The sequence below is a fragment of the Symphodus melops genome (genome assembly GCF_947650265.1).
Source record: "Symphodus melops genome assembly, chromosome: 1".
NCBI classification, from domain to species: Eukaryota; Metazoa; Chordata; class Actinopteri; order Labriformes; family Labridae; genus Symphodus; species Symphodus melops.
The window spans coordinates 41,661,822-41,688,541 of record NC_136691.1 but is presented as its reverse complement, the minus strand read 5'-3'; the positions used below and the strand labels follow the sequence as shown (position 1 = coordinate 41,688,541).

At 40.4% G+C, this 26,720-nt stretch overlaps 1 protein-coding gene across 2 annotated transcripts in view; it reads left to right on the top strand.

The window, feature by feature from the left end:
* The window catches only part of LOC306838166 (GDNF family receptor alpha-2-like), a 43,783-nt gene that overhangs the window by 1,648 nt on the left and 15,415 nt on the right, over nucleotides 1-26,720 (top strand). For both annotated transcript variants that reach the window (XM_079366181.1, XM_079366182.1), the window contains exons 2-4: nucleotides 143-499; nucleotides 10,666-10,752; nucleotides 20,588-20,966. In XM_079366181.1, the coding sequence (XP_079222307.1) occupies nucleotides 143-499; nucleotides 10,666-10,752; nucleotides 20,588-20,966 (823 nt within the window). The remainder of the gene's footprint in view (nucleotides 1-142; nucleotides 500-10,665; nucleotides 10,753-20,587; nucleotides 20,967-26,720) is intronic.

The following is a 26,720-nucleotide window of genomic DNA, read 5'->3' as shown; positions in this document are numbered from 1 at the left end:
TAATAGCATAAAACCAGTTTAAGTCCCACATTTGAGGAAAACAACAAGATCAAAATCCAGTGTATGACAGCTGCATTCACACACAAAAAACTTTTATTACAATTCTATTCCCACTTTCTCCAACTGTCTGCTGGTCCCATAGATGAAGCATCCAGTTCTTTGGGTGGTCCCTCTGCTCTGTCCATGTCCTTGGCCAACGGTTCTCCAGGATCTCCAGGCACTGGGTCCGGGCCTGGAGCACCGCCAGAGTGGGTGGATTGCATCCAGGCGAGTGACATGTGTAACCAGAACCCGTACTGCAGCTCCAGGTACCGGGTGATGCGCCAGTGCCTTGTAGGCAAAGAGAAGGAAGCCATGCTGGACAACAACAGGGAGTGCCAAGCCGCTTTGGAGGTGCTGCTGGATAGTCCTCTGTATGACTGCCGCTGTAAGAGGGGCATGAAGAAGGAGCTGCAGTGTCTGCAGAACTACTGGACCATCCACATGGGACTCACTGAAGGTAGGACAGAGGTGGTTTTATATCTCTGCCTCAAAATTCACATTATATTTAACAGTTTGGTTATTTCAGGAGATTAAATGGCATACCATCTGGCTGTTTACCACCTCGAAAACATGCTGTTTCTTTCCAAAACAAAATAGAAATTTGTAATTTGTTTATTTTTTCACTTGCCACTTAGTCAGCTTGATCTCAGTAATATGTTCCCTTCTGTATTCCCCCATTGGCTCTGATTCACACGTTTAGAACATATTTAGTGTTTTTGTGTAATGCATACAATAGGTGCATTTGAACCTCTACGAAAAACCTCTGTTTCCATGCCTGTGCTACTCACTTCTATGGATATGAGTCTGTATGACTTAGCACATTCTATAGCAGCATTATTACATTTATTCAAAATGAATCCTCCACTCTCAAGTACAAGTGCACTTCCAGGGCAAACACAAGAAGGATATTCACCACACCCTTTGTTGATGCCCAATTCCCCGATGCCCCCTTACAGTGATACCCAGAAGCCCTTGATGAAAAATATATGCTTTCCTACTTTCCTCACCCTCTCAAAGGTAATGGATCTATAATGGAATTACATTATGTAGACCTGTTATGGTGGACTTATTGGTTTCCACCTAAAGTGTTCCATATTACTGTGTAATTAGGTTGCAGTCTTAAAGCGCAGTGGCCCTTGTGTGTCCACTTACACTGGACATAAAAAAAAAAAAAAAAAGCACTCTTATTGTAACAGTCAAACCTTTTTGTTTTAACATTTAGAGAGCACCATGCAGCCTCTTGGACTGACATCACTCTTGGTCCACCCTGAGGGTCAAATGCACACAGTGTCTCATATTAAGACAAGACTGAGTGAATCAGAGCTGCTAGAGATGCCATGCCCTGGGGATCAGGCTTAAGGGAGGCCTTAACCCAAGAGTGACATTTCTCCATGAGAGTACATGCGCTGCCGTGCCACGTAAACACGGAGGACATTATGTGGTCGTCTGTTTGACACATGGGCTAATGGTGGAAAAGTCTCCATGCTTCGAGCGTTCTGGGCTTTTGTGTTGTGATCCATGAAGTGATTCGCTGGGCTGACTGCTCATAGCACCAGCTACACTTCATCAGACTGATGGCAACAGAGGGTCCCTGACATGAGTTCAAGGGAAATGTAATGACATGGATGCTCCCCAGGCCTTCGGTCTCCCTCTCTTTTGCTCCTTTCCTGTCTTGCAATGATCTTTCTTATCTCCGACTCCTCCTCTTTCTCACGCTCTTTCTACTTTCCCAGACAAATATCTAGTTTAGTCAAAGTGTTTGGGTTTCAAAAGATCGTGACGGTTGTCTATATGTGATGGGCAGAGATGGCCTGTGTCTGCCGTAATGCCCTTCACAACACACTTGTGTTTCCCCTTCGAATAAATGCCTCTCAGCAGTGCCCCATTCTGGCCCATGTCACCCTCAGAGATAAAACCTGCTTTTACACAAACGAAAAGCTCTTACAGTGCAGCTTTAATCTAATCACGATCCATCGTGCAGTCAAGCAAGCTTTTGTTAACTGGAAACAATATATGTACAACATCCATCTCTGTAAACCAACACAAGGGGCTGAATCCCAACAGACCTACTTGAAATGGTGCTAAAACTCACTTCTGCAGCACCAAAAATCATTTATGGATAAAAGGCTTTTGAAGGTTTTGATGTAAGGTGTTATGTTTGATTATGTCTGTAAGAAACTTTTTAACACACTCATGTAAATGTGTTGAAGTAAAGGATATTGAAAAGTATGCAAAGAGAAAAAGACAGCAAACTAGGGATTAAAGGAGAGTAGAGCTGGTGAAAGGAACAGGATGTCAAACTGACAGAAAGAAGAGGGCAGCTGATGTGAGACATTTTACATGAAAAGAAGAATGTGGTAGCTTGAGGAAAAACTTATTTAGCCACTTTGCACATATTTCAGCCTTAGGCCACCCTAAAGTGTGGAAAGCCATAGAAATCAGGGTGCTGCTGTAAGTTATTGAGAATCTTATAACCAATGCTGACCAGGGAGAAGAATCCAGCCTGCAAGCTTCAGGGCTAAACCATTGTATCTGTCATGAGGAAACTGATGTCAACCAGTGATGGACTTGGAGAAAATAAATGCTCTTCTCCAAGAACAGCTCTGTATTCAAAGACAACACAGATACGCCAGGGCAAGGTTATCACACTTCCTTATTTAGCATGTGTACAAAAATTCTGTATTTCCAATATGGTCCCAAGAGATTAAAGTTACTGGTTCAAGTGGAAATTTGTTATGAGAACATACATAACAAACTGAAAACAGGAACACAATACCTTTTATTTTAAGATATCAACAATTGGTATGTCCTTTGGAATAGGATCTGATCTAATGGTTCTTGTTAGGCTGTAGGCACAAATGAGAAATGCAAGAATGTATATGTAAATGTTTGTACAACATTACACAATTCATATCAACAACCTATATTATTATTAGATTTTACAATGATGATGTTGTTCTATTTTCTTGAGATATAGGACACAATTCTGTTTTTGAATGTTTGTTTTCTTTTTTTTAAATGAACACTGTAGAGACATTTAACATTACAATGTAATGGCTATAGTAAAAGTTAGTATATTAAATCAGACTGTGATTACACTGTGGCTTTCAGGGGAGACCAATTTTCCTATAAGCACCCCCCCCCCTAAAAAAAAACCCAAAAAAAGTCTGCCAGCAGGCTTTTAGAGCAGCTTGTGTCTTATTCATGGGAACCCAGCACCTGTTAACCCGTAGTTTAAAACAGAGAAAATAATGAAGTAAGGATCACAGTTTAAGCTACCAAAGGTCAAGCATGCATATTGTTTTCTTAGAGACGTGTCTATGGTTCTCAGAAATATGCACACTCCCAAGAAGTGCTATATTTTCTTGATCAAGGAGACACGGCCAACTCAAAGACCATAAGTGCTCAACTTATGAATGACTTCAGAGGCTGTACCTTAAGTGATTCAGAGTATTGTTCATTCAAAGGTTCAAAACAACCTTGGATGAATCTGCTTCTGCATGCTGCTTCTTTTCAGGCTTTACTGAGATTTATATCATTGAGCAGCAAATTCATCCATTATCCATCATTCCATCAGCTGCCAGTAAGCTAAAGAAATGATAACTCGTGACTTTATGTTTTTAGATCAATCTTTCTGTTTGTTGTGTCATTTCCTGGCATCTGCAGCCAGTCGACAATTAAATAGAAAGGTTGACATATTTAACACGTTTGACATATTTAAATTGTAACCCATTGGGTAAAAAAGAGGCGCATGCCCTTCTTCTCTTACCTCTCCTTTCTGTGAGAGTTCACTGCTCCGTCAGTCCGACATAAGTAAGTAAATTGTTGTATAGGCTACTTGAAACAGACCAAAGAGCCTATCCCAAGACTGAAAAGTTAAGCATTCAATCTTCAGCCATGTCAAACTCCATGAAATCCCAGGTGGGTCAGTTCTGTCCAGGCTACAGGGTGTCCTTTGTCTGTTAGAAGGGAACAGATGCAGCATTTGTCTGGAACATGGTCCAGGCACTTTAAGGAACTGGTCTCTCCACTCCATTTCTGAATCTTCGAAAAAGGCCATTTAAAAATCAACAATTGTTTGATGAAACTCAGAAAACACTTCACAACACGGGGTGTCTCAGTGCGCAGAGGTGCTGCTTGTCAACAGGCAAGGCAGACAATTGCTTGGGGCCCTAGACCAGTATAGGGCCTGTGAGGCCTCACAAATGTAATAGCGTTAGCAGTGACCCAAAATGAGCAAATGTTCCAATAACAGTTAAAAAAAAAAAAAAAAAAGCCTCCCTAAGGGGCCCCATCTGAAAACACTCACTCTCATTGTCCTGCATTATGAGTGTGACATTTGTCAATTCAAGTCAATAAAGAAAAAAAAAGCAGGAATTACCTATTTATTTTAGAGTAGAGCTGTCCTAAAGGATTATATTTTAAACGATTAATCTGGCAATTATTTTTTTGATTTATTGACTAATCTAATGATTAATTAAGTTTTCAGTTAGTGATTATTTTACATTACTCGATCAATGTAACTATTCACACAATACAGTATGTTTTGCTGCCATCCTGACACAGAGCTCCTTACACAGATGTCTGTTACTTGTGCTCACGCTGCCGTTATCGCATGTCACCGCTATTGTTCTTGTGTAAATCTCTTTCCTCCGTTTTAAACTATAGTGTCTTTGGCCACCAGCTTTCTGGTGCATTACCACCACCCCTGGACTGTTATTGGAGATGACACGTCGACGCAAATTATTCACTTCGACGAATTTATGTCGTAGAAAAAAACAACAACAGGAAATCAAGAAGAAGAGGAGTAATTGTCAAGACAGGGCAGATATAATGATGATGCATGTTGGTTGGAGGGCCCCATCAGACTCTAAAATCACCATTGTCTGTGTGACATCATCATGACTCAATGCTATCATCAAGTTTTGCTTCTTTAAATGCCAAAAAAAGCATTTTTATCAGCTGGTGACAGCTACTGCCATGATGAATTTAGGAGGACAATATTTGCTGATGTGGATCTGTTTGAGGAACAGGACTCAGGTGTGATACGGGGTCAGATTTCCTTTCTGCCCTGTGAGAGCTTTCTAATACTGGTCTTTGAGTCGTCCGTAATAGTGCTAATGGTGACCTGTTAATTGTCCTTTCTAACGGCAAATGGCAGCTAAATTCAATGTGTCAATGCAGCCAGCCCTGATGGATAATGGGTGGTTTCTGCTTTGAATGGGCGTGAGTTGGTGCGAGGCAATGAGGTCTAGCAGTTTGAATCTATAAAAGAAGTAATTACTAAGAAAGAAACATTGGCTGCTACACAGAGGGGATATTGTATAGGTGACTGCGGTTCTCTTTCAATTCTGCTCTGGGCCTCATGTGGATAAAGCCTTGTAGGTGTGGAGTAAAACCAGTAATTTAAACGATAAGTTTCACAACCTACAACGCACATTGTTTCACAGCCTCAGTTGAAACCACGGCATTGGTCTAAATAAGGAATTGAAAATCTTCTTTTTAAAGGACCTTTCATGGTACTTAAATTAGCAGAGCAATATTTCCCCTACTAGTCTCCACACTATTCTGCTCCACTTCAGGATGTTTTGCCTAAAATGACCAGAATACCTTTCATTTTTTGGAATGATTTATTCCCCCCATTTTCATGAATGTCAGTGCTGCAAAGGTCACTCTCTGAATATGTCACAACATCATGCTAATTTCACAAGTTGGCCCCTAATACTGCGGGAAGTTACATGAAACAGATGGAGCAATGAATGCGGAGCACATCATGATGGATTTAGGAGGGAAGGAGGAGAAACGGCGAGGGCAAGGGAGACGACAGAAGGTGATGGCGAGATGTGAAGATGGGACCGTGAACAGATGATGAAGTGGGAGAAAATGTAAGAGAAAACCAAAGTGAGAAAGAGGGAGAGGAAGAAAGAGGAGGGAAACCATACAGAAAGAGGAGGTGGGGGTACAAAGGTACACAGTATTCCTGTGTGAAACCATCATTACTATGAGCAATGGTAGCAGTCACCGGCCATTACCTTAGTCATCCACTGTCATAAGCAGAACATTTTTCCTTGCTGCCCCACGTGTCAGGGGAAAGGGGAATCAGGCCCTCGCATGCTGAATATGCTCTCTTTTCTCTCTCCCTCATTCCCTGCATGTGCTGGAAACCCAGTCAGTACACGCTAGGTGGCTACTTCATCATCAGAGGAAGGGACATGTCAATAGCTCCTGGATGTGATCAATAAGGTCTTTTAGAGCTTTCCCCCACTTTGTCCTTTCTCTACCTCCGTCTCTGCTTTCATCTTTCATCCCAAAATGTGAAAAGGATCATTGAAATATGATGACAAAACAGGTGCTGTTTGTCCTCATAAATCAGTGTAATGATTTTTCACTGTAAGGTGAACTGCCTGAGATGACTCCCATTCACTATGAGGCGGTATAGAGTGTGTCAGTTTGGCAGAAATGAGGGGCAGGTAGCAGGGTTTAGATTGGTCTTTTATTGCAGAGTGAGTTCTCAGACTCTCTATCAGAGGGGAAAGTGAGTGACGGGTCATTCTGCTCAGTGAATACTGTCATGATGTGAGCATTAAGACTGACTCCTGGCAGAAAGGTTCACAGCGAAGCTCAATGAATGTGCAGCACGGAAGTCAACGAGCAGCCCTGGCGGCTGTCATCACAGCATGGTTATTTCTCTCTCTCTCTCCGTCTCCCTCTCTGTCACTCTGCTTCACTCTACGCATCATTAATTGAAATAGCTGCTTGTTGAAACAAGTCCGCCAAGTTTCCTTTTTCCAGATGGAGAAACTCAAAGCACAACTGAGTCAAACACAATTTATAAAGTCGGCTTAAGCATTTGGGCCGTCATCACTAGGTTACCAGTGAAGCAGCACTAATCCTGTTTACAGTTAATATTTAAGTGACTTAATATCAGCTATAATGACTTTAATTTATAAAAATAAGAGTTTCCTGGTTTTTTTTGTTTGTTTTTAATACAACCATGAGAAGAGGCTGATATATTCGGCTCCACATTTTTAATTTCCTCCCTAATATGATGGCCTAAAGATGATACTTCAATTTTTGTAGGATTTACACCACATTCAACATTAAGCACCTGACACCAGGTACTAAAACGTTGATTTAGGTTAGTGAGTGTGTAACTACTCATATTAACATTTCAGTTGCATAGCTGCAGGCAAGGGGGGAAATTTCAGCACTCATTTCCTCAGCTGTGTTTGCCCACCACGCCACGCTGGATTGGAATTGTGATTTGAATTATTATACTGAGGTAATCCAATATTCTATTTGTAAGGTTTTAAATTGAGTTTAAAATGTCAATATTACTTCAAAAGCAGAGCCGTTAACTGGATTTATGCCTTGACTTGTTTTCTCGCCTAAACAATTTGATGAAAGATCCAACTGTGGTATCTCTTTACTTTATCTTTTCTGTGTTGGGACAAGCACATTATGGGAGGAAGTCAGGGGAAAGATAAGAGCATATATTTTAAATGATATGAAATAGGATTCCAGCATTTTCTCTGATACATTTCTTTGAAATGCAAGTGTGTTTTTAGTCGTATTTGGAAAGGGAAAGTGTTCTTGCCAACCTTATCTCTACTGACAGCTCATTTGTAAACTTTCGGAGCTCTGACGCTCACATATTGTTGCAGCAAAGTTCGTGCAACAAGCAGCAGGGCTTTGTAGAAGACCTCCGGCTGTGCTCCAGGCTGCTCAGTCTGTGCTAAGCTTTCTATGTGTTGTGATTAATATAAGAGTATGAAGCAATGTTGCAATATATTGTTATCATATGAATAAGAAGAAATATTGTATGAAGCTGGAGGTGAGTCTTCTGTCAGCATTGCCTGCAGCGAAAACAGGTATAGCATTTTATAGCAATATAAAATCAATACGAAACAGGATCACAATCAGTACAGGGCACCTTTAAAAAACAAAACAAGGTGAATGACAGATATTTAAATTGACTTTGCTTCCAGCCATAAATAGTTTGCCAAGAATGTCACAAAAAAATCCATAGGACAGTTTCCATCACCTCAGGAGTTTAGTTTCATCGATAATGCATATGAAAAGGATGAGTGATGGTGCCTAACGGCTTCATAAACCCCGAAGAGGACTGAATCCACTTAACGGCAGCATTCCTCTCATGCTTGAGCTGTAGGAAAGGCCTGATAGTCTGTAGGAGCTGTGCCGGTCATGCTCCCTACTATCAGTGCAAATTAAGTCAAACAAAGGCTTAATTACAGTGATAAGTTGTTACTCTGTGGCTAAAAACATCTTATCACTAAACAGCTGGGAAGAATTCTGTATTAAAAACGTATAATGGTTAATATGGTTACTGTCAAAGAGCCGTTATTTGTTGTGTAAGTACAAGGCCTCCTGTGGTGTTGTTTTTCTGTACCTCCTAAGGGCATGTGTTATAGCATGCTTTGCAATTTTATTTCCACAGCACATTTATAATACGTTTTTAAATTTTATTAACAACAGCTGAGGTTTGGATTGAGCATTATTGATTCATCGGCACACCACAGCACACACTGTGCGTTTCTTCTTTGGACACATTAAGTGTGGATGACACTGTTTGATTCCTGGCTGATCGTGCAGTGAAGCGTCCCTTCTCTGTAAGAAGCTGCCTGAACAAAATGGTTAGAAACCTCATTACAAGATATTTTGCTTTTGGCAAAATAAAGGGATATCCTTAGTTCATGTTTCGCTGCACAGCACAAAACGTTCTTAGTTGCACACTCAAAAAAGCCTTTTGCTAGTGCTAACATGGATGTTCGAATGTTTGAGGAGTTAAGTTGATGTCTTGAAGTCTCCATATGCTTCTAAAGCACTGTAGCTCTAGAAGATATTTGTTGTCATTATAGAAATCTCGATTCCACCATCCTTTCACATACTATCATTAGATAGGAATACAGAGTAGAAAATACATTTGAATATGATTGATGCAAAGTCTTCTGGATAAAAATAGAGACAGAAAAACGTTCAAATGAATGTGCATGCATATCGTTCAATACAAAAGAGAAAGTCAAACCAAATGCACTTAAAACTTGGAGGATTTAGGTAATTATCTCTAAGTCTTCCTGTCACCCCATTTGAGTTTTTTCCGACAATTTTCTCTGTCTTTTCTTTTCTCTCCTTTGTGCCTGTGGCCACACTCTCCTCCTCCTTTTCTCTCACTGAAACACGCTTACAATCCTCAACTGTGCTAGATGTCAATAAGCTATATGTGCTCAGAGAATGGCTGGTTGATCTGCTACAGCTTGTTATTATTGTCAATATTGATGGAGGACTCTAAAGATTCACAGTGGTTACTTTTCCTTTACTACAGTATGTGGACAAATTATGATAGAACATTCACGTCGTTCACTTGTCTATTACATTTCTGAGCCCTTCCATTTTATTGTGTGCCACTTTACATACATATGCATTTTCTAATGTATGTATAAATTCAAATTGAAAGACTTTGATTTCAGTGGTGACGTATAAACACATAGCAGATATTATCACAGTGTTCATTTCTAACTCTTATTTGAAGATTATGTTCACTAGAGACATAAGACACTCTGTGCTTTATATGCTGGTAAATACGCACATGCAAACACGCGCGCACACACACAACCACACACACACACACAGACACACACACACACACACACACACACACACACACACACACACACACACAAAGACACATGTGAGATACACATCCCACAATTGCTTTCTTTACCTGTTATCAGTATACTACATGTTATCAGCTAGCATCCTCTTTATGAAAGCATTTGGGAAGGATAAACACAATGTTCTCTATCTGCCGATTGGATCTGCTGATGGTTGTTTTGATCGCATAGTCGTGTACCAACAGGTTTCATATTTTCTCAATTGCTGCAGACGGGACCTCACAGCCCTCCTCAAAACACCCTCACCGGGTTTCTGTTGGGATCAGAATGCCAAGCTATTACACACTGGAGGGTTTGTCTCAATCACACCGAATGGCTATGAATTTTAAATGAGGGATTAGGGCCTACAGAGAATCCAGCACATGGGAGAGACTCAGCCCGTTAAGTGCTAATTTGATTTTTTAAATTTTATTATTTACAAACAGCTTGTGCTACTCATTGTTAGCAGGGGAAATGTGTATTGTTTGGGCTGTAGTCCCTCAGCTGCTTAAACCACAGCAGAAACAAACAGTTTCTCAAAAAATAAATGATTTGTACAAGATGAACAGTTTTCCTGGACAAAATAACGAACCGTTCATACTTTCCTTGAACATGGTCAGCCAATCTGATTCTAGGAAATGATATCATTACACTATAATGTTGCATTTGAATCCAAAACACACATTCTGTCCATCACAGGGGAAATTGAAAAAGGCCTTACTGACGCATTTCCAAAAATGTGCTTTTCAATGCAAAACACAAATCACAGACTGAATTTCAATAAAAAAAAAAAAACAGATGTTATTAGAGATAAAATACATTCTACACAACATTTCCATGTGATTATTAATAGAAACGTGTTTTAAGATTAATTTATCTGCTGGAAAGGTGAAGTGCAGCGCAGGCCCATGTGAATGATAATGAATCTTTCTCATCTTTTTTGTTGTTTCAGGTGGAGACATGGATGACTCCTCTCCGTATGAGCCTGTTGCTCCAAATAGGCAGCCTGACGTGTTCCGCTTGGCCTCCATCTCTTCAGGTATCACAGGTTTGATCTCAAGTGAACACTTGGTGATTAATCATTTGAGGGAAATGTAAATATGTGTTCCAGCGAGGGAGGAATGTTTTTTCATTTGGTTTAGATTATGTGAGATGATAGTGTTTTTCTTCTCTGGCATTCCACCAGTCACTGTCCTTGGCCTCTGAATAACTGGGTGCTAGCTTGTCGTTCAGTTGATCTAGTGACATACGACAGCTGTTGTACACTTGCGAGGTAGCCATATACTGTCATTATAATAGCCCACATTTTCCCCATCTATTGATTTGGTTTCAGTTTGATTTCCTCTTTGGTCTTCTAATTAAACAGCCAAGCACTCAGCAGGGGAGCTATAGCCTGCTTTTAATTTACTGGTTATTACTGTCATGGTTACACTAATCAATGCAGATCTTATTATAAGACACAGTTAGAGTTTTTTTCTTTCTTAATGCAGAGCAGAGAGGCAAGTTGTACAATAGGTGTGATTGGACACAGGGGTCACACCTATCCATTGCCAGAGCTGCAGGCAACAGTCTCCTGATAATTCAATACTTTTCTTTCATCCACATCTGACAGAAATTTCCGGAGGATGTTCTTTTCACATTTGTTTTGCCTTTTCTTGCCAAAAGCAATTTACAAACACAGAATACAGAAAATGTCCTTTTGGTGCAGCTGATGTATCAGCTTTGGTTAGGAGATACAAGATACGCTTCTTGCGTAATCTCCTCAGCTTGAAATCATCAGTATATCATTTATTTTTGAACATGTGCGTGTTTGTTTTTTGAAAGAAGAAGAGAGAGCAGAATACATCTGGAAAAGTGCAGGCTTTGATTACTTTTTGGTTTGGAAATTATGGCAAACTGCCTTCCTTGATTTAAGTGCATATTCATTTAGAAAGCATTCAGAAAGTGCAGAATCCTAAAACATGTTCTTTGAGTGTTTGGAAATGCCCAGATGTTTACAGTCATAAACAACTTCACTGATTTAATATTCATGTGTCAGGACTTTGTACCAGGACAAACTTTCAAGTGAGTGGGACGTGTCACAACTAGGATACATTGAAGCCTTTCAACGTATCCTGATTATGTAGCCCCACATGTAATTCTATCAAATACTATATATACTATGTAAAAGGAACTATAAACAAATGTCCTTTCTCATATTCCATGATCCTAATTTTTAAAAGGCTGTATGGTGTTTGGGAAAAAAGGTGTGTAAAAATGACAGACTTTGAAATTTGAAAGAATCAGTGTTTGTTTAAACATGGATAGAATGTAGTTCAAAGTGAGCCTTTGACACAAGCTGCATCAACAACAGTTGAGCAAGTGGACAAAATTCTTAAAGTTCATTGACTTATGATCAGTAGTTCTATGACACCAAACTATCAAGCAGGATAATAACAAATAGCAGATGCTGTTCAGCTCACAGTCATACGATAACAAGAGCTGTGATGAAACAAAGAGTGCAATACAGTACATAGACCTATTAAGATACAACTGGGACTTATTACCATATCCAGTTTGCTTCAGCTGTTTCCTCAATTCTCTCGGAGGTGAAATATTGGATTTGCTCTATGAAACCTGTTTAGCCTCAAGCTTTCCTCATTATTTATCATTTCTGAGGACAGAGTAATTGATCGTGGTGCTGAGAGAAAACCACAGGCAAACAGATAAGTAATTACACGCTTGTTTTATGGCAATACTTCTCACTTCGATTACTTAACCACAAAAAAAAAATTTCCTTATCACATCTATAAATGTTAAACTGCACAGAGACCCAGGGAGAGTTTGATATCAGCTTAGTTGATAAGGACAGGGGAATGTATACTCTCCGAGAGGAAATTGAAAAATAATCTCTGCTATTTTGAAACTTTTTTTGTCTGGGACGAAGATAAGGGGCAGGAGTTGTAATAGAAATGAAATTCTATACTACTGTACCTACTCACACTTTGAGGGTAAAATTAAACAGAACTATGGAGACGGAGAGTTTCTGTATTGCCCTGGGTGATACCTGCAAAACTATTTCACACTGACTTCTCCTACTAATGGAACCATGTAGTCTTTTCCACATCTGCTGTAGGAACGGACGATTTGCATACACTGAATGAGCACAGGCAACAAGACAATGAACACATTTAACCCTGTGGAGTCCTTAAAATGCGTTGGGTTTATTAATAAGAAATACGATACTGAAACCAGCTCCTACTTTGTGAACCTATATCATCAATGTTTCCAGTACAGTGGCATCCAGAGCAAGAGTGCCCTCATCTACACTGCTAGGCATTTTTCTGCTGATCTCTTTGCTATGTTGGCAGTGAGGCACAGGATAGATCATCTGCTGCTCACTGCCAGGCCTATCACTATAGAGAGAGTGAAAGCAGATGTAGTTTGTGTTGTGACATAGTGGACTGGTCTTAGTGTCACAAAAGAATCCAGTTCCTGTTGTCCTTGGGCGAGACACTTAACCCTGAATTGCTCCCCCTGCTCTGTCAGGGTGTATGCAATTCACTGCTCCTGTGGTCAAACGCTTGGTGCGCTAATTGCCCCTCGGGGATAAATAGAGTTTCTAAAAAAAAATAAAAAATAAAATTACAAAAAATATGCAACAAGCAATGAAACTTTGTGAAAGACTTTGAAGTACCTCTCTGAAGAAGCAGGTTAGATTAGATTTACCTTAGAAGTATGTCTTTGGCTTCACTAACTTCAAGTAAAAGTATCTACAATGCTTATAACAAAGCAGAATTAAAAAGATTTTACTTGCAGATAGTTTACAATATACTGACTGTCAGAGGGTTGGATGGATGAGGGGAGCTCTATCAGTGTGTCCTCGCAGTGTCATATGTTTGACATTGTGTGACATTGCACACATGCTCACCAGGCTGCTTATTGCTGTTGTTCACTCCTGTGACACTAAACAGGTTGTTACATCATGCTGTCAGTGTAAGGTCAGAGGGTATGGTCATCTCATGAGGGAGATGATAGTTGGAAAGAGAGCAGAGTAGTAAACATGTGGAGGGGACAAAACCGACCGCTGCCTGAAGGAGGGTGTTACACCCTGTTACAAGCAAGTGGGAATGCAGTTTAAATTGTTGTTGGTCTCTCTCTCCTTCAGGAGTGTTCTTGACAACTTAAGGGCCCACAATATTGTCACAGCCTACAACTAAAAACACTAAGCTCCTGTCTGAAGTTGATGTTGGAAATATGTTTTGAATCTGTTTTTTAACACAATTGCACGGCTTTGAATCAAGTCCCTCTCTTAAAAACTTAAAGCTACAAAAACCCCACTATGACCCGCATAATGTGCTGAACACATAATGTTCACACTTTCCTGTCATTTAAAAATGTCTGTAACATACATGTGTTTAATACTGAGTGAAACATGGAGAAATAGATGCTTAATTTGAAATCTCTGTTTTGCATTACACACAGATGGCACTCCATAGAATACAATACAGCAGAAATGTAGAGATTTGATAACATATTTAAGAGTTGCTGAACACATGATCAAAAACAAAAGCAGAGACTTTTGGTCCTTATGATCATATGATCACATGAGTCTTACTTGTGGTACTTCACATTGACAGAAGCAGACAACAATGCATGAATGAAATGCATTTCACAGGTGTATATGTGCAGCAGGAAATTAATACATGATAAAACCTAAGCATCTTAGCCCAATAATATTAACTATAAAACCTATTTGGCCTGCAACATGTCCAATTCAATAGTATACAAAAGCATTATCAGGAGCACTGCATTCATTGAGCTAAACATAGCAAACTTAAATGTCACTTGCAACACAATCTCAGTAAGTATTTGCTTCAATGGAAAGCTAAGGAGGACATTCAGCCTTGAAAAAATAAATGTTTTTCTAACTTCTTTTGTCACTGTTAATTTTTAAGAATAATTCGGTGCTTTTTTTTAATCTTTTATTTTTTTTTATTGTTATTGCCTTTTTTTTCCTTGTAAACTTTTCTTTGCATATGTGTATAAAGTACAAAATAAATAATTGCTCACAAAAAAAGAATAATAAGGTGCTGAGTGATCAGGGAAGGAATTGATAATACGGGCTCTGCATCAAACCTCTTTAGTTGAAAGACATATTTGACCAGTTTCAATCGACTTTGACTAAACAAAGTTGGAATCGTATATAAAATAGTAGGAATAGTAAAATAGTAAAAAATTATCTTTCAAATCACCAAGACTGTATAGTAAAATGTGTCGTTTGTTTCTGACGTACAGCCCAAATTCTGAGATATTTATGTCAGTAGTTCGCAAAATATTCTGAAAAAGCTGCAAATTCATTTATTAATCCAATTCACCAGCTAAAGCTAGCCCCAGAAGATGTTTGGCTTTCACTTGCATGCAGAACTCCTGTCGAAGACTCTACATATGCAGTACAATGCATTTTTGATGGCTTAAAGCACAGTTGGTGTATGAAACAGTAACCCCTCCACTTGAATCAATAGGACATTATGTACAAAGGATGTTGCAGAGAGTCCTTCCACAATGCAGCAGTAGCCTATCAAAGCCCAAATGAATGCCATGTTACGCACAGCATGCAAAGATATCATTGCCTGCGTTTGTTAATATGCTCCATATGAAATGTACTCTGTCCTCTTGACCCAGCACTGAGCTAATTAACATATAAGGAGCAGAGGGCAGCACCAATCCTGCATCCCCTCCAGGAATTAAGTTTAACATCTTTTAGTTTCGACCTTCTAACTCAGAGCAGTGAGCCTCTCACCTCTCCATTCACTGTGCCCTCCATCCAATTAAATGCAGTTGTTTCTGCAGCCGGTGGGGAGGAATGTGAGAGGTACCGGTACAACAGCCGTGCTCAGCATCCTTTTAAAATGTTTGACATTTTCACATTGTCCACAAAACAATAACTATTACTTAAGCAAACACTAAGATCTCTTTCCGCAGGGGTCTAAGTGTATTTGAGCAAATGTTTGTTCTGCAACATTGGCTTTAGTTTTTCTGTCTGTCTGTCTGTCTGTCTGTCTGTCTGTCTGTCTGTCTGTCTGTCTGTCTGTCCGTCCGTCCGTCCGTCCGTCCGTCCGTCCGTCCGTCCGTCTGTCTGTCTGTCTGTCTGTCTGTGTGTGTGTGTGTGTGTGTGTATGTGTGTGTTCATTTTACTTTGCTTATATGCTTCATAAATTCTTTTTGAACTTTTTAATCAGTTTACCCTTAGCCCAGCATTAGCATGTCTCTCTGTGGGTCAGTAATGAGAGCTGTTGCACAAAGCTCTCTTATCAGAGACCCTTTATAGTAGTCAGTGTTGCTTTAGTTATTCCCTACCTGCATAATGGTATAGAAGAATGAAGCAGATTATTGACATGATATTAGGTAGCTTTTCCCTAACAACGCATCTTGTCAGATTATTTGAATTCATTTTGTATTATTTCCCGAGACGCTTAAGAGAGCAAAACAACATGCATATTAAGACTGAGGGGGCCTCTGAGGACGCTCAGACTTTGAATTTCACCAGAGGAACTTGAATGCAGGTTCTAATAAACAGCTCAACTATTTAAAAGTGTGTTTACAATGATTTAAAATTCCTTTAGACATGCATTTCCCACAGACACACACACACGCACATGCACGCACACACACACACACACACACACACACACACACACACACACACACAGACTTATCCTCAAATACAAATATTTAGTCTTCTTTTTACATCATTTCCATCTCCCATCGCTCCCTCTCTCATCTGCACGCTACCTCTCTATCCAGTGATCATTTCTTGCTCAGATGTAAAAATTCGGTTGATCCCTGAGAACAAAAGATTTCAAGAACTCTTCAGCTCTCTGTCTTTCTCCCTCTCTGATGACGTCTTTGCTTCTAAGTTCCTCAGTAAGGCTTAGGGAGATGATGTTGTAGATCCAGTGCTCCCCTTTCTACCCTCTGGAGACCCTGCTGCAAACACAGAGTAAGGAGCTAATGACTGAAGAGGCCTTTGACACAGAGATGCTTGACATGCTCCTCAGGGTCTGGACTAAAGACTTCCCTAACAAGCTCTCACATGCTCACCCAGGGTCGTATTAAATCCAAACTTTGGCACCTTTCCTAATTACTGAGAACAAACCCAGAGCCAAGAGCCTCTTTCTAACCTGGACTGAACTCCCCTCTGCAGCGCAGCGTCCCCTGAGTATGGGATGATATATGAAATGCAGAATTCAAATTAGGCTGACGGAGAGCAATTACTGTGGAAAGAAGATCCCTTACACTCTGGGAAAAAAAGCATACAAATCCAGATACAGAGTACGTGAATGTTTTATTTGCTCCCTCTCATTCATATGTACTTCGGCCACCTTCCACACCTTTATGCTTTTCTTTATTATCCTCTGTTTTTTATTTCCCACTGGAGCATAGGTTTAAGGTAATTTTCTGTTTCTCTCCATCTGTCCTCTTATAGGTGTCCCCTATCTCACATCTTACCTCTCTGCTTTCTCACATGTTTCCTTTTCTTCCTTGCCCTCAGTGTGCTGTAATGCATGTGAGGAAAGAATAGATTGTTATTTCCACCACATTACCATCAGTGGAGTCTAATTTATGATGCCCATAGAGTGGAGTGTGCCCTATTAAAAGCCTATTTACAGTCAAACGGCAAGGATCACGGAAAGCATTGATGGTGCTTTAACTGTAGTTGACTTCAAATAAACATTAGGAAGCTAAGGAACACGAAGCAACCGTGAGTAAGCAACAAAAGACAAATTCAAACTCCTCAGTCATTTTTACCCATTTAAAACTTCTCTGCGTTCCTATCCTGCAGCCAACAGGTACCAATGCATCATGCAAAAAAAACATTACTTAAGACTTGCACTCAATGACACTTACTGTTCTGTGTTTACTACATCAATTTAGTCAATCAATGAACCCATCCACCCTTCATTCTCTCCAGTCATTCAGCGCCTCTCAGTAATGTATAGTACAACATCCAGAAAGGGTAGCTTAATAGAACAGTGTATACTATCGTGGAACTATTGTGATGCTGAAAATTGTTGAGTGCACGGTGATGGACTGGGTTAATTATTCTGAGCCCGAGTTTCACATCTTTCCTGAATTATAGGCTGGATTAATTGAAAGCTCCCCAGCATGTCTCTCTAAGTGTCTGTCTAATCTGTTAGTCAGCATCCTCTCATTTTCTTGTCTGTCTATCTCCCTCTCTTTCTCTCTGTCATGATCAGCTTCTGTAATCAACCTCCAGTCTTCAATCCCCCCCCCCTAAAGCTTTTTCCATTTTTATATGTCTTGTGTCATTAGCTTATCAACCCCTTTCTCCTCTCATTACAGCACAATATGTTTGCTCAAAACCTTCATTGTAATGCACTTGGAAAATCAATTATAACTCTGTAACACAATACTGCACATTTCCACTCCCAGCCCCTCTTCTTAACTTCCTGCCTCCTCCTCCTCCTCCTCCTCATCCCTGCTCTTATCGTATCATCCTGTTTGTGTGTAAGCACGTCAGAGGCATCAGATGGACTTTGTTTCTTATGTTCGCCCCAGGACATCTTTTTGGGGTTGAGCAACAGATTCAATCTCAGCTTTCCAATCAGAGGTAGTAAAATCTCGTCAATCGCTGCAGCCTCAGAAGTGGATTCAGCCTTGCTTGGTCAGATAAATCTTCGTAGCTCTTCCTTCCCCTATTCTCTTTTCATTCCGGACCCCCTCAGTGGCCCACATTAGAGCCTGCAGATGGCCAGGGGAGATTTAGTAGTTGCAATCCATCAATGTGATTTTTCCTGAACCACTGGACAGCCTGCTCCGCTAACTTCTCCTTCCAGCTGGACCATACTACCCCCCTTTAGGCACGCCTCAGCTAAGCTTGGCCCACTTAAGTAAAACTTTGGCCCTGCTTCGGCCCCTTCATGCCCAGTGCAAAAAGTCATCCCTCGTTGGATTCCCGTTGTAATCACAGATCAACCAAGCTGCTTCTAGCTCAGTTAATTATCCCCTTCTCTGTCTGCAAGATTTAAAGTCTATAGCTTTTACATAAGGAAATTATTTGAGCACAAATCTGTCTGACTCTTCAGTCTGCTACACTAACAAGTTTTTGATGCTGCCAGACATCTGCTGTGGACATTTTATCCTCTCCCCTCAGAGAGAGCAAGGATAAACTCACTGCATTTGATGCTATAATGAAGTCTTATTTTAATAAGTGTCATTAAAGTTAATGGTCTTATCATTCGAATAAAGAGAGAAAGCCACCCCCTGTTGGCTCTGTGACAAATGCTGAAGAAGAAAGCATTATTTCCAACACCTATCTTTTAAAAGTCTCTTAACACAGGGCATGTTTATCAAAATGCCTGAAACATTTAACCTTGACATATCTAATTGAAAGTGTGGGTTAAACCTAGTTTAAGAGTGCTTTATTCTTCCTTTGATAATATTCTGTTTCTGTTTTTTTCCCAGTGACAGTGTTTTACCTTAGATCATTTAAAACCACCAAATCATTAACTTGCTTATTTTTCCCTTTTTTTCAATTGTTGTGTTCCACATCATCCCATATCTCAGATTGATAACATGCAATGCACGACTTGGAAAAAATATAGCATCTTCACCACCCACCCTTCTTAAATAAAACTCCTTCTTCCTGCTCCGGGCTGTCTGATAGACACAGAGTGAGATTGGTTCTGTTGAATAAGAGATGAATCTCTCTGGGTGTCACCATGCTGCTACGACCTCTGAAATATCATTATCTCCAGGGGAGGGAGGTTAACGTCTCTAATATACCCTGAATACAAGAGAGGGGGGTCACAACTGAACACCATCCAGCTTTATTAGTGCTCTATGTCAGAACTAGTCGTGTTTTTGTACGACTGCGGTATATGCACTATCTTCTAAAGGCATAATCTGTTTCCCACAAACATGATGTACACCCTTAGGGGTAATTGCAATGTTTTTGTGTTTGATCACCCTGAAAAAAGATTGTCTTGTGCTTGGACCATCCAACATAGTAAGTAAGTGTTGCGATTTCTGCCAAGTCCTTGAACTTACCATTTTTTGAGCCACTATATCAGTTTTTCGGGTTGTTGCCCTATGATTAGAAATCAAATGAATACGCTTCTTGTCAACATGTTCTAATAGTTCCTGTTCCTTAATGTTATTTCTATAAAACTACTTCTGTATGAATTGCAAGACAAATGAAAAATGGTATCATTTGTGTTAAATCAAATACATTTTGTATGATGATGATAGCTGTAGGCCTACCTGAAAATGAATAATGTATTAACATCCAATTTGGAATCATAGCATAATTCATTCCTATTCACTCAAGGTTTGAAACAGACTGAATCAATAATGCAGTTATAGTGGAGGTGTGCTACAGGCATCCCTCCAGTGGTTTACTGTTGATTTGTACGAACTTGGAAGTGTAAATTACCATCATAGATGTTTCTTTATAAGGCCATGAACTGCCTTCTCTAGTGACTCCTTTAACGTTCAGTACCTGCAACCTACACCTTCATCAAACTTGCTCTGTCTCTGGTATAAATGTGTTCAATGTTTTTGCTTCCTCATCGTTTTCCTAGCTTCACAGTGGTCTTGAAGAATCTGTAAGACCTCAAATCTAATATTTGCAATAAACTCCACAACTTTCAGATGTTTAGGGATTATTGTTTTATTAATTGATCATAACAAAACCTTCTGCTGACTATAGACTATATGTCTTATGTGCATTCAGAGAGCAGTTTTGATCCCTTTTCTGCAAACGTACAGAAAATGGTAAAAAAAAAATACTGACAAGTGCTTCAAACATGAACTCTTTCTCCTTAAGCACCACTAAAGTCACTAAATGCTCTCTTTGTTTCCTATGTCAGGGATGCTCACTGTGGCCCCAAAAGGTTTCCACTGTCTCGACACAGAGAAAAACTGCAACCCTTGTCTTGATGCAGCCAAAGCCTGCAACCTCAATGGCAGCTGTAAGAGGCAACGCTCAGCCTACATTGCTACCTGCAGCAAGGAGGACACCAACAAGGGCGAGACCTGCAGTAAGAAGCGCTGCCACAAAGCACTGAGGTTGTTCCTGGACCGCGTGCCCACCGAGTTCAGCCACCGGCTGCTTTTCTGCCCTTGCCAGAGTGAGGGCTGCGCAGAGCGTCGCAGGCAGACGATCGTTCCTGATTGCTCGTATAAAGATAAGGAAAAACCCAACTGTCTGGAGCTACGGAGGGTCTGTCGCCAGGACTCCCTGTGCAGGTACAGTAGACACAAGGGATTTGGTGGTGCTGGTGGTGTGTGTGTGTGTGTGTGTGTGTGTGTGTGGGGGGGGGGGGGGGATACAGAAAAGTAAAAAGCTTTCTTTTGTGTATGTGGTTAGGATGTATATGGCAGAAATTATTTGTGTGCCTATGCATGTGCATTTCTGTTTCCTTCCTTTGATGGGCAGTTGAAAATACTGTGTCTTTGAAGGAGTTATCATCATCTTATATTCTTGTAAAATATGATAAAAGAAAATTGAATCCGTGCAAAAGAGGGAGCTCGTGTTTGACAGCCTGCCCTGCTACGTCCCTGTGACATCCTTAAGTTGTATATTTCCATTCTGTGAGTTTGCGAGCAAAGTAATTAGACTTCCAGGGAAGTTGCAGCTATTAGATGCAGGATGAAGATGTGAGTCTAAGTTGAAGGGACAACGCTCAATTAAGCTGAACAAAACATTAGTGGATCACGTTGCCAGTATGAGGCCACTATTGGATTCAAGCGGCCGGATTCAATTCACACCTACCCAGCCGTGACATGTTTCCTTGTGTTAGTGCTGCTGCTGAGAGCAGACACAGCGGTTGTACTTTCAGCCCAATCAGCTGTCAAGATCTTTTAAACCACCCTGAACTATGTTACATCTGGCGAAGACAAGAAGGTATGCTGTGAGATCATTAGTCTGCAGCAAGAAATTTGGGTCAGAGCAATAATGTGAAGCATTTAAAAGCTCATTTATGAGCGTAATGGAGTTTGACCAAAGCAGTTTTACTCTTAAAATTAATACTCATGAGTTATCAGACAGGGAAACTTTTTCAACTCCCAGGGTGACAGATTATTAGGCAACTGTAACAATTCAGTGACAAGCAAGAGGCTGTCTGACTTTGATAGTCGAGGAACATGACAGCATTTTAACTGTTTTTTGTTTTTTTTTCTTTTACTTGCAGTTAATTGCAAGGAAATGAGACAGAGGCTGCTTCTTCAGAAAACCACTTACAGTGATTGTTGGCTATTGCTTTAATAGGGCAGGTTTGGAATGCGCTTAATACGTTTTGGCTGTGACCACAACAACAAACATATTAGAGAAAATTACTTGAAGCATATTCTATACCCACAACATTGGATATTTTGCACAGTGAAAATAACAATGAAAGTATTGATACAAGGGTGGGAAAAGTTGTGCTACTTCTCTGTTGAATTTGTTTTTGCTGTCTTTTGGATAACCTTTCTGACTTAATTGTTGCTGTAAGAAATGAGAAGGATTTACAGTCACATGAAATTCTAAACATGCAGACATTTTCCTTCTTAGAAGTTTATTGATGTCACATTTATCCACTTTCCATAGAGCCTCGGAGGCTGAAAGTTAATGGGGAAAACCCAATTCCTCTCCTCTGACACTAAATACAATAGCCATGCCACTAAGTAGAGAAACCCTATCACCTCCTCTCCGATTTATGATTGTCTTAATAATTACCTGCTCGCCTGCATTGTGTAATCTGTTTTCAAGCTGAGTTGCTTTCTTTGACCTTTGGGCCTGCAGGTGTCTGCTGTGCACCACCTTATTGAGAAAGATGAAATAGAACATTAAAGCTCATTATCTGTGGCTGCGTTGTGCCCCACTGAGGTCAAGAGCTCGATGAGCACAAACACACATACATTATGGACACATGCTGGCCTGCACCGACAAACCATTCAGCACACAATCACTTTGAGCTCGACTTCGGCTTTCGGCTGCTGCTTTCTCCTGCAGTGGTTAAGTGCTGCCACGCAAGAGAATTTCTAAACGTTTCAATTAAACTGAGAAGTCGTTGGTCAGTGTCAAGCTGACAATAGTCTCTGATTGGTCATTATATCCTACCTAAAGGTGTCCAAAGTCACCATCATCCTGTGAGAGACACTCCATGCGTTCTCTGTCTGTCTCAATGACCTTCATCTGTGAATCCTTGAAAGTCCTAGACCCTGAAGGACTTTGAAAATATTCAGGCAAGATATCCTTCATTTTTTATGAATTTTCAGTACATTTTATGAGCAAATTCAACTTAATACCTTTTCGTTATGCTGATGGTGACTTAATCCACAGACCTCTGGTAGGAAGGCAATTTACCAACACTAGAAAACGCATTACCAAAACTTTGTATTCATAGAAATTCTAGCACTCTTAACACACCACTAGAAAAACTTTCCATCATCCTGTTCTCTCTTCTAAGAGATGTGTTGATAAAAGTGAGAGGCAATCCTTGAACAACAGGCCTTGTCTTTCCTGGGACTCCCTGTCCAAGTCCAAATGGAGGGAAAACACAAGTACAGGTATTCTAGGCCTTTTTCATTTAACACAAGGGGGACCTAGAGGGGATAATACAATGGGAGGAGGAAGAGAGTAAGGGTTAGATAATGAGAGGGAGGAAGGGAGGGTTGCAGAATCGATGTGGGCTGTAAAGCTACTGCAGTGGGTTGGAGGTCAGTTGTTTGGTCACACAGCTATGGATGTTTGCAGCAGACCCTGCAGGCCATTGAAAACATCAGCTTAACACCCCCCAAACCACAGTTAAGAAGAAAATGACATAGAGCAAAAAAAACTCCAAGTCAAAATAGGTGTACAAAACAAAAGTATACCTGTAAATTTTATGATTCATTTTCAGCTTGGAGAGACCAGCAGTTCCTTGCTTTACAGTATGGAAAAGGCCTTCAAAAAACACATTTTCTAACTTTACCTTAAACGTTGGTTGCCAGACTGGCTGTGAAAGTGCCTTTGGAGACCATTCAGATTTTTCCAGGTGGAGCCCAGAGCTCAATCAAACAAAAAATAATTGTTTGAAAGGCTTTTGAAATGTACAATTTTGGCTTGGGCTTCGGTGCCATATTGCACAGAAAGATTTCATTCTCCGCCTGGTCTCTGTGGAGAAAACTGTTGAAATACTCTGGAGATGTTGGGACTGTAAATGGACACAGAACAAGCACTTAATGGAGCTCTTATTTCTTACGCCTGGTTGTTCTTTTGCCGCAGTTAGTACATTATTTTCTTCCATATTTTCGCACTGACTGACACAAACAGGCGCTTGTGTGTTTGTCACCGCTCCTTTTTTCTTTTCAGCTTCTCCACCTTGTGTTCTCACCATCCTTCCGATGGATCCAACATCTATTCATATGGGAATACTGAGTCCACAGAGTGACAATAGGCTATATTTGGTTGTGCTGTTTTGGGCGGTGTAGTGTTTGCATGTGAATGTGTGTGTGTGTGTGTGTGTGTGTGTGTGTGTCTGTGTGTGTGTGTGTGTGTGTGTGTGTGTCTGTGTGTGTGTGTGTGTGTGTGTGTGTGTGTGTGTGTGTGTGTGTGTGTGTGCATGCATGCATGTATGCAGGCAGAGAAACTCCCAATCCATTTCCATGTCAGTCCACGCAACACAAGTCCAGTGAAGCCTATAACCCAGAGAGCATTGAGTCATACTGTATATGTGTACAATATTGATTGTCTTTAAGGATCAATGCAACACTTCTATCTTTGATTAATATCCCATGGTCTCCAAGCTCTCTGGGTGCTCTTTGATTGAGTTCTTTGGCCACTGGTTATAAAAGTGGGAAGCTGAGAGACAATCGATCACTGTACAGGTAACCTGACCCACTTTTGGAGATATACTTTACCAGGCCTCCTTTCCTTGCAGAAAACTCAGAGGATACTGCATTTTCTCTACAGAAACGCACACATACACGCACACACTGGCCTAAATCTACAGTCCACTCTGCTGTATCTGACAACTCAAGCCTCCACTGAGGGGAAACTGTGTTGGGAGAATCACTGGCCCATATGGCATTACCATGTATCCGTCAGAGACAAACTCCAAAGAAATCCAAATGTGTTGGCACTTTTATCATCACTCTCACTCTGTCTCACACAAAAATGCACTTTTGGCTCTCGTACTAGAGAGGATGTGCAATGCATTCCCTGTCCACTAACCATTCTTTACCTCTAACTTTTAAATGCTCCTATGTGTTCACAGCTGGTTGCTAACTTTTGCGAGGTACCAACACTTTTTGTAGAGTATGAAATGAAATAGAAGAAAAGATATGCAGCACATATGTCTTGGCTTGTATAGACAGCTGTCTTGAGTGAAATTGAAGCATATACATTTAGATTGACATGAAATTGACAATAAAGAAATGCTGCTGAAATGCCTGCTATGTGGACATGCTTATACATGTCTACATGTAATACATGGTGTAATCAATTGTGAATACATACTGACCGATTAAAGCAGGTTTAAAACATTTATTTTGATATTTGACAGGGAAAAAACGTCAACTCTCAAAAAACCCTATTGACGAATCGAGAAATGAATAAAAAATGTCCTCATTCCTGCAGTTTGTCCTCACTCTCCAGGGTCTTCACAAGGATAGCAGTGTAAAAGCACAAATGCAGATTTCTCTCCACTCTTTTCCCCTTACTCTCAATACACACAATAAAGAAGAAATGTCTTTTCTGATATTGTAAAGCTCTGGTTTTGCAAGCAAAGCATGTGTCAATTGGTGACCTTTTCCTCATACATAGTACAGTTTGCTGCATCCTGCAGCTTTTAATCAGACCTCAGCTAAGGCGGAGACGTGCTCAGCTTCCCTGCTACACATGAGAGCGGAAAAAACAGGGCAAGAGGGAAGAGAGAGAGACAGAGAGAGAGAGTGAGAGGGAGGAGAGGAAGATAGGTAATGAGAGGGATGGGGCAGAAGCTGGAAAGAAAGAGTTGTGCATTCAATTCCGATACATGGATTAGTATATGACCATTTACTTTCCTAACCGTAATCTCTTAGGGAACATGGTATTGTGGAAAACTGCAGTCATTACTGACTATAGGCCTCATCCTTCCGTTACATCGCTTCCTCTAACCGCACAGTATTTATTATTAATGCAAACATTATCAATAAGACCTCAAACTTATCTACAACATGGTCTATGTGTGGTTTTCAATGTGTCAATTAGGACGAGCGCTTTCACTTTTATCACTCTTACTTGAACTGCTCCCTGTACTTAAAGAGTCTCTCTGATCGATGCAGCATGTATGTTTCTTTCTTCTGAACACTTTGACACAACTGATAGATTGAATGACTGGAAATATCTGCTCTGTAGCTTACTGCTAATTCTGTCACTTTTCAAGGGCGGTTCATCCATTTGTTTGGTGTGTACACTCTATCTGTGGGATGGCTGTTTGCCTTGTTCGGAGAGAGTATTTAGGGAGTTCAGATAACCTTGAATAATCTACTCATCCCGCACCAAATTGACAGTTCTGGGTTTTGTGTGTTGCACACTTGATTTAGCATTCATCTCAATGACATAACACTCAGTAGAGGGTTGTAAGACATCTGCTGGGGGTGGTGTAGAACGATTAGAAACTAAAACCATGGGGGGGGGGGGGAAATAAAGGTTCACCAAATCACAAAACTATTTTCTGAGCAATAATGCAATCACTCATAAGTGAGTGTCAAAATTGAAAAAAGTTGGATAATGAAAGTCTTTTTTTTTCTGTTTTACTTTTCTGCTTTATCATGTAGAGGAGATGACACCAGACAGTTTTTGCTTGTTTCACGTCTCTGCTGAGTAAGAGGGCGAAAGGTTGTGTCATGTGACAGATAAGCTAAACTGCCTTATGTTTTGACTGAATGCCATCTGTCCACATTGCCCTTTTTGAGTATTGACCGGGAATCCCCAATGAGTACAGTGCTGCTAGAATAAACGGTTGTTCTTTGTCAAGGCACATTTAAGGGGAAATG